This window comes from Gymnoscopelus microlampas, assembly GCF_963454915.1.
Source record: "Gymnoscopelus microlampas genome assembly, chromosome: 9".
In the NCBI taxonomy this organism is placed as follows: domain Eukaryota; kingdom Metazoa; phylum Chordata; class Actinopteri; order Myctophiformes; family Myctophidae; genus Gymnoscopelus; species Gymnoscopelus microlampas.
Window position 1 is genome coordinate 18,722,717 of NC_139946.1, and position 8,219 is coordinate 18,730,935.

General features: G+C 41.5%; 1 protein-coding gene across 5 annotated transcripts in view; it reads left to right on the top strand.

Annotated features, from left to right (window-relative positions):
- Positions 1 to 6,682, top strand: part of dazap1 (DAZ associated protein 1) — a 31,648-nt gene extending 24,966 nt beyond the window's left edge. For 3 of the 5 annotated variants that reach the window (XM_084065832.1, XM_084065833.1, XM_084065836.1), the window contains 2 exons: positions 4,404 to 4,451; positions 5,703 to 6,682. In XM_084065832.1, the coding sequence (XP_083921958.1) occupies positions 4,404 to 4,451; positions 5,703 to 5,878 (224 nt within the window). In that variant the 3' untranslated portion in view covers positions 5,879 to 6,682. The remainder of the gene's footprint in view (positions 1 to 4,403; positions 4,452 to 5,702) is intronic. The other 2 variants (XM_084065834.1, XM_084065835.1) reach the window with 1 other exon arrangement.
- The last annotated feature ends 1,537 nt before the right edge of the window (positions 6,683 to 8,219 follow it).

Consider the following 8,219-nt stretch of genomic DNA (forward strand, 5'->3'; position numbering starts at 1 on the left):
TTTGAATCATTTTGAAAAACATTAAATATTTTCGCCTATAATGACATGATGCTCAAAATAGGGATACCAGGTTTAAAGTGGTTAATTTCACTCTCATTTCACCGGATAGAAGTTAACCCAATGAGAGAGAATGTGTAAGGATGACTATTCAGATCATAGGTTTCTCTCTTTCTGTCTAATAGATTTCTACTAGAATTCTGTAGAAATCTTATCTAAACAAATATCTTCTCTTACTCGGTCCCTGGCTCAAAATATTTTCAAATGGGTATCCGCGGCCTAATATGTGTAAGCCTCATATCAAGGACCCTCAATATGTGGGTCCTTGATATGAAAATGTTTGAGAACCACAGCAGTGGTGACAGCAAAGTGAGACACATTTGTAATGATGATGTTACTGTAATTCCACTGGCAGCTATCAGGGGTATTAGTAGTACTAAAATGTAAATGCTTCTAGAGATTATTTCCTGTACAAAACCTTGGTTGTATTGATAGATTGAGACGACATACCGATTACAGCCTAAACACTAGCCGATCCCTGTGACCTGCATATAAAGCCCAGGTCAGAGGGCATGAGCCAGCCACAGAACCGTAACCTTCTAGGTTCAAAATCCCACCTCAGGACCTGTGTTGTATGTCTGGCCTCACCTCTACTCCCACCCTGAAAAACTCAAATTAACCAATCTTTCGAATTGCCATCCCTAATGTCATTTGTCTGCATAGTACTGTGTCACGCTGACCATAGGCATCTCCTTGTTGAGTCAGCAGCATCCAGAAGTAGTATTCAATCCTTCACACACACCTGTGTGGTGTTGGTGACAGGTGTGTAGTGAAAAAAAAAACACTCATGCACCTGAATGGGGGTGGAGGGTGGGGGGAATCCTGTGTACACATATTTGAAGAAGTGTAGAAGTGTTTGTGTTGTGGGCAGCTTGGCTAGAAATGGTGGTATCTGAACAAACTTCTCAAAACTGAAATGACTACGTTTTGTGTTGGTGTGTTTTCTTTGCGTGTAAGAGACAATGAAGGGGAATATGTTTTTTTTTTTTTTTTGGATCATGTTACGCTTGAATTGGCAAAAAACAAGAACAACCTTAAGTCCAGCAGCTTCATGCCTTTTGAAATAGCCTAGCTGTTACACCCTCCAATCCTCCAGCAATCAGCCTGTAGTGCCCTAGTCTGGGAGGCATTGCCTCGGAGTTTGGACAGCGGGGGCGCGGCCACTGCGTTGTGATTCAAATCAACAGCCAATGAAGAATAGGGGGCGGGATCCACATGCAGTGGGTGTTGCATCTAAATAGGATCGACGGGAAGCAATTTCCCCTTGAGAAATTTCGACCGCCATTGTTGTGTACTGCTGTTTGCCTCTCGTCGGACTTTTTAGACGAGTTGCAACCGGTAAGAGGCGTGTCCGCTCAGATTCAGAGCGTGACGTACATCCCGCCCACAAATACAGGGGGTTTGGCCCAGAAGTTCCTCGCCGAGCCGGCGAAAACTTCTGGGAACTCAGATTAGTAGTGCCCATGTGAGAGGCTTATTTAGAACTGCTGAATGAATGGAGGATGTTACAGCGCCCCCTGCTGCTTAAGCAGTGTCTGTACATAAAACATTTGTATCTGGTCATGACATCATGGGCTAAGACCGTCCTCCACTAGTCCTATCGTGGGCTGGAGTCCAGCTCATGGCCTGTTTTGCATGTCAACTCCTTTTCTTTACATTCTCTCTCTCTCCCACTGTGCCGCCTAACCGTCAATTCACACCAGCAGCGGACTTTGGCTGCTCTGCTCTGCTCTGAGAGAGCTGCATGGTTCAATGCACTGTCCATGGAGAGGAGTGACTACCAACCTTTCCCCACTGCAGCCTTGGTGGGGGTAGAGTCAGCAAAAAGCCAAGCGTCAAAGTTGAGAAAAGCTCAAAGTTGAGAAAAGCCTCAAAGCTTTGATGCTTTGAGGCAGAGCGGCAAGCCAATCAGAAGCGGGCTGTGCCCTTAAGTTGGCGTGAAGTAGACATATACACTCGACACCACAGATATTGGCCACTGTATGGTACTGTAGTAGCGTATATTTATTTTAAAAAAAGGGTTTAAACTTGCAGTTTTAGGTGTGACCTTTTTTTTTCAACTACATGGCCTATTTCTTACCTAAAATCTATAAATCCTTTACAAACAAGCTATCAGAGATGAGCATCAAGTGCTGTGAGCTCCCCAGCCAGGTGCAGCTGCTGCGTTGATCCTCTCAGAGCACCAGGAGCACAACTCACTTATTTATGAGACTGTCACTCATAACCTCGGACACGCCCAATTTATAGCATTTTGCGGATGTCCACACTTCAAAACATTTGCTCGCAGTTGCTGGTGTGAATTCAGAGTAAGAAAGAAGGAATGCCTAAAAAACTAATCAACACACTCTCATCCCGAGGCGTCATATTACGTGGGGGAAATATGACTCCCTGGGGTGAGAAAGCGTTTGCAAAAATAGTCTAAAACAAAAACATCAATAAGTGGAGAATTTCAACTGAGGAACGCGGCACTGTTTTGTGTCTGGTGAAGGCTGGCGTAGCTGTGTGGTAGTGGTGGTGGTGGTGGTGGTGCATGGGCCACTAGAGAGGATGGAGAAGGGGGAGATGACCTTGCACCACAATCCTCTGTTGGCTCGCTGGCTCATTAACCGCCTCACACCACACCAGGTGTGACTCCTCTTGTGTGCCTGTGATAATAGAGGTGTCCATTGTGTTCAGTGTGCCATGCTTTGTGCTTCTGTTCCATCCTGCTCTTTGCATCGAGTGTCCGCTGCCTGTTCCTGCCTCCTAGTGCCAGTAAGCAGCAGCATAGGCAGCCCAAGGGGACGGAGAAAGGCTGGGTGGGGTGGGGGTGGGGGGGGGGGGAACTTTAGCAAAGTAGCCCACGCATTCACACGCTATTGGTTTGGACGTCAGCTCCAGGTGAAGCCTATAAAGCCTGATTCATACTTTTGTCGCATGACGGTGTCACCTGCCGAAAATAGCCGATCCACAGGCTCAAGCACATCATCGCGTCATGAGCTTATAGATGTGCTATTATCGGCGTGTGAAACCGGAGCGAGAGAAACCTATTTCACCCACGAAAACCTTACAAATTAAGTTTAAGCAGTTGTGTGTTTAGCAGACATAGAGCAGACCCAGGAAATAAGTATCATAAGTAGGTAACTTATATTTTGGCGCATGACCCTTTCGCTCAACAAAAAAATGACCCAAACCCTAGTCACATTTTCGCTGAGAGACACTTGTTGATAACAAGGGTTATGTGGTGAAGTATAAACTAATCCTTGGTTTTAACCACTTGAACCCTAGCGTCCCTATTATGGGGGCGAACATTTGGCGGAAATTGCCTATCTACAAGCTTTTTTCGCCGAAGAGATTTGGTGTAGTGGGGGGAAAAGGAGCGGATTTGGTTTAGAGCTCTGGATGACTTCGGTCAACTAAGTATATAGGGTTTAAGTGGTTAAGAAGTGGGGGGTCAGCTGCAGTATCTTGGGTTCAGCCAACCTGGTCTCCTCGTCTCCCTGCTAGGCTTGGGTAACTACCCTCAGGACCCTTCTGCCTACGGACCAACGCGTCCTTCTCACAGTTATGGTCAGGATGAGCAGGGTGGATATAGTGCAGGTAGGTGCCAGCATTGACCATATTCACACAGCGGCCATTTTGCTCTTAACGTCACACTCCAGGTGAGAAACTCTACCCCCCGAGTTAGAGTTTCCCACTGCTGTGTGACCATATTCACGCGGTAGCCATTTTGCTCTTACATCACACTTTGGGGTGGGTGGGTGTGCGGGAACCCCACCCACACCGAAATGTGACGTGAGAGCAAAATGGCCGCTGTATGAATATGGTCAGTTGTCTACTCCAACCACAAAAATAGCATCTATTCAGTACTGTAGAGTTATATGTTTATATATTTACATATATAATAGCTGCAACGTGGTTCTTTTGCGTTTCCTTTGGTTTTCTGTTGTGCTTTTGTGTGTATTTTGCATGTACATTTTGCATGTACATACAAGGTGCTGTGTGTACTCTGGGTATAGTAAGACACAGCTGTGAGTTCTTTCAAGGTCATGAGATGGTTTGGATTCAAATCGATAGTACTTCAGGTGTATGAAAGACTATTCATAATGTATAAGTCTTGATTGGCATTCTCGAGCTCCAAGCATCTCGATCCCCTTGATTGCTGTTGGTTTTACTGTACAAAGACGAACCATGACCTCAACCGTTTCGTCCACACTCTCTACTCTACGGCCCTCCACATTGCTTCGCTGGTAATAAAAGGATGATCTAATTGTCAGGAAAATGTTTTGACGGTTCAGTTGTCTCTGTGCGTTGGCAGCCCATTCACTCATTGTTTTTTTCTCCATAAACTGTCTTCCACATTGTAGCCAAAGGGGTCAGAGTCAAAGGAAGAAATAATGGACAACTCAATGCCAGTAAATTTCCCAGTTATTATTCCTATTATTATGAAAAGATTCCTCTTCTGTGTTCCTGTTGGGAACGTTCCTGTGTTCTGAATTCTTGTTATGCTTTCCTTATTTTTTTCTCATTCTTGGAGTGCTTCTTTGAGTACCCCACAAGAAATGTTCATATCTAGGCTATTTGTTTTTATTTTCCTTCTTTCTTTCCTTTTTTTTCTATTGTCTTCATCATTTAACTTTCTCATTACTTTCTTTATTCCACTATATTTCCTTAAAAGATTTTAATTCCTAAGTTTTGTTGGCACTGGATGTCACCAGGGTGGGAATTTAATGCCATCCGTTAGTCTTTGACAGAGGCAAGCAAGTTTGTCTCTTCTCCAGCCACCAGCTGGGTTTCCTTTGGTATTCGTACAAAGCTGTTTGTCTGGTAAAATAATGACTGCAGCTGCTGAATTTGAACATTGTAATTGGGATCCACACTAGGCCATGTTGACCTATGGATGAGAAAGTTTTTTTTCCCCTCTCCTGGTTGTCATGCTTGCTCCCTGTCTCAGTTTGCAGGGAATTGGTGCCATCTAGTGTCTAAATGAGAACTTTTATGTGCTTGTTAGAATTGTTCAATCAAGATAATCTTCACATTGTTTTCCTTTTTATGAAGCCCTTTGGGTCAACATTTCTATTGATTTGGAATGCCTGTTACAATGCATAAAATATACTTGAATTACTTTTACATTTAGAACTTCACTGGATTTGTTTACTAATTTTGAGTCAAAATGTCAATACAAAAGGGCTCATGCAAAGGAATACAATATTTCAATCTTCACATCAAGGCTTGGAAGTATAAATAAATGTATCTTATCCTATGTGAACACATTTCTTCATAGACCAGTAAGTATTGTCCTTGATATGTTGTCTTGACATTTCTGACGATGAGACGCCCTCACGTCTCTTCCTACCTATCTCTCCCTTCTGCCTTCCCCTAATCTACACCTCCCTATCCCTTCTTCCCCTAATCTACACCTCCATATCCCTTCTTCCCCTAATCTACACCTCCCTATCCCTTCTTCCCCTAATCTACACCTCCCTATCCCCTCTTCCCTTAATCTACACCTCCCAATCCCCTCTTCACTTCATCTACACCTCCCTATCCCCTCTTCCCCTAATCTATATGTCCCTTCATCCTCTTCCCCTAATCTACTGTATACCTCCCTTTACCCTCCTCTTCCACTTGCCTTTCTACCATCCAATTTTGTCCTTGGCTCAAAGGTTACGGTCAGGACCTGAGTGGTTTTACCCACACTTTCGCGGACCCGAACCAGCAGACGGCAGCGTACGGGGCACCGACAGCACAACAAGCCGCAGGTCCCCCGCAGAACGCCGCCAACGCGTTCGGCCGAGGGCAGAATCACAACGTACAGGGCTTCCACCCATATCGACGCTGACCCCAACACCTCAACCTCCTCCTCCAAAAACAACATTGAGAATGACAAGATGTACGCACAGCGTTCAGAAAAGGAAAGAGAGAGAGAGAGAGAGAGAAAGGAAATGAAATGTGTGTTCTTGTGCTTAAAAGAAAGGGGGAAAAAAGAAAAAAGAAAAACTGGAGCTCTGGATTGATTGTTGTTTTTGGAATATTTAATGCACACACAAATTTGTGAAATGGAAAAACACAAAACTTTTTGTGAAACCAGGGATTCAAACCAACTTCTGTTACGGGAAAAAAAAGCATAAAAGAACAGATTTTCTTCTGCATTTATTTATGGAGCGCTGAGGCGAAGGAAGCTTTTATTTCTCCTCCTCTCCCCCCATGTTTTATAGTAGAACTTTACTACTTTGCAATAATTTTGATTGTCTGGACAAACACTAGCACAGAGAATTATGTAAAAAGACTTACATATAAATATAAATATGTATATTTATGGTGGACACAGAGATGAAAACAGGGTGTCTAACGTTTCCTCAGCTTTAAATTCTAGGGAAAAAAAGTTTTTATTTTTCATTTGGTGGATTTTGTTTACTTTCTGAGCCTTTATTTTAAAGTTTGTTTAAAATGGAAAATATGAATATATATATATATTATACACAAACTGTGCAATTTTTTAAAAAGAGAATTTTGTACTATAAATGTACACTTTGCTTGTTTTTTATTTAAAGATTTAGACTTCCCTCAGGTGGCTGTTTGGGTGCATTTTGCACTTATGCAAAAAGAAAGGAGAACTTATTTCAAATTAAATGTTTTAAAGATATGGCACTTGTTATTGGTGTTTTTTGTGTGCTTGTTTGTTTATTTTTCTTAGCTTTCTCTTGGAGTACTTTAACTGAGGTTAAAGGTAACAGCGTACAAACCATACCCTTCCATTCATTACATCACAACTCTGGGCCGTTGCACAAACATGCATCTAAGTCTCACACACTAACATCAGCTAATTCTCTATATGGACCTGATTTAGTTATAATACGTTAAAATTGAAAGGGGTGTCTGATATCAGTTGAAACATGGTTGAGATTATAGAGAGGATGCTTTGCAGTGCTATGAAGCTGTTCCAGTGGGTTGACAGAGCGGAAGTTGGACAGAAGTTGTCTGACATCGTGTGAATAGGGCCTATATAGGTACTGGAAAGTGGAAACGTATTAATAGATTGTTTATTTCTGTTTCTTCACTCAATATCAGATTACATGAATGGAATGCCAGCTGTGGAGTGATATGCACTGGTTTAGGGATATTGAAAGGGGAGTAAGTGATATTTTCTTTGCTAAAATAAAATAATTAAAATAGCTCTTTATTACGATAGCAATCATTGCTATAATATGGAGTTTTCTGTAAGAATCAAGAAATTAGGGTTTATTTGTCACTAATAGGTACAATTAAAGCAGCACTATGTAAAAATGTTTTATGAATAAAATGTAATTTTGTCCAATCTATGGTAGAGTATGTTGTTAATACAATATAACTTATACCATTGGGGTGGTTGTATTTTGTCTCCCTGCTTTTCTATTGAGACATTTCGATCGTGTCAAAGGTCATGTCTCACCTAGACACAGGATCTGACACAAATTTTGACCTGATGGTCAAGATTCAATTTATCCCCTGAGCAAGCAGGCAGGCTATTAGCTCAATGGTTAAAATGTCAGCATTTGAGCAGGAAACCAGGTTCAAATCCGGGGTAGAAGAGGAAAGTTACGTAGTGCAGTTTTAAGACTGCTAACAGCAACACAACAATTACACCAATAATACTGGATATGATGTGAAAAAGAAAGAAAAACTAATAGAAAAAAATAAGATATAATGCAATTAATATGAATAAAGATTGTTTTAAAACTCCCTCTCTCTCTCTTTCTCTCTCTCTCTTTCTACTGCTGTTAACCATAATAATAATAATAATAATAAACATCAACAACAACAACAACAACAAACAAACTAGCTGTTAAGGAGTTGCTGCTTGCCACAGTACAGATTGGTTCCCAAACTGTTTAGCTCGAGACCCAAACGATATAATGTATCCCCCTGACCCAAACTAGTGAAAATAGCAGATCTACAAGCTCACAACACGTCGCGATGCTACACATTGTGAGCTTGTAGATTGGCTATTTTCACTACTTAAACATTGGTTTTCAATTTTATGGAATTTATTTATGAAATTATTTTTGAAAAATCAGATTTTTTTTAAAAAGTGAACATTTTAGATTTTTTGGGAAAATATTTTGAAATGAATTTTAAATAGGCTAATTAAAAACAAAATCTAGGAAATGAGAAAATAAAGGGGATATTTACTCGCGACCCAT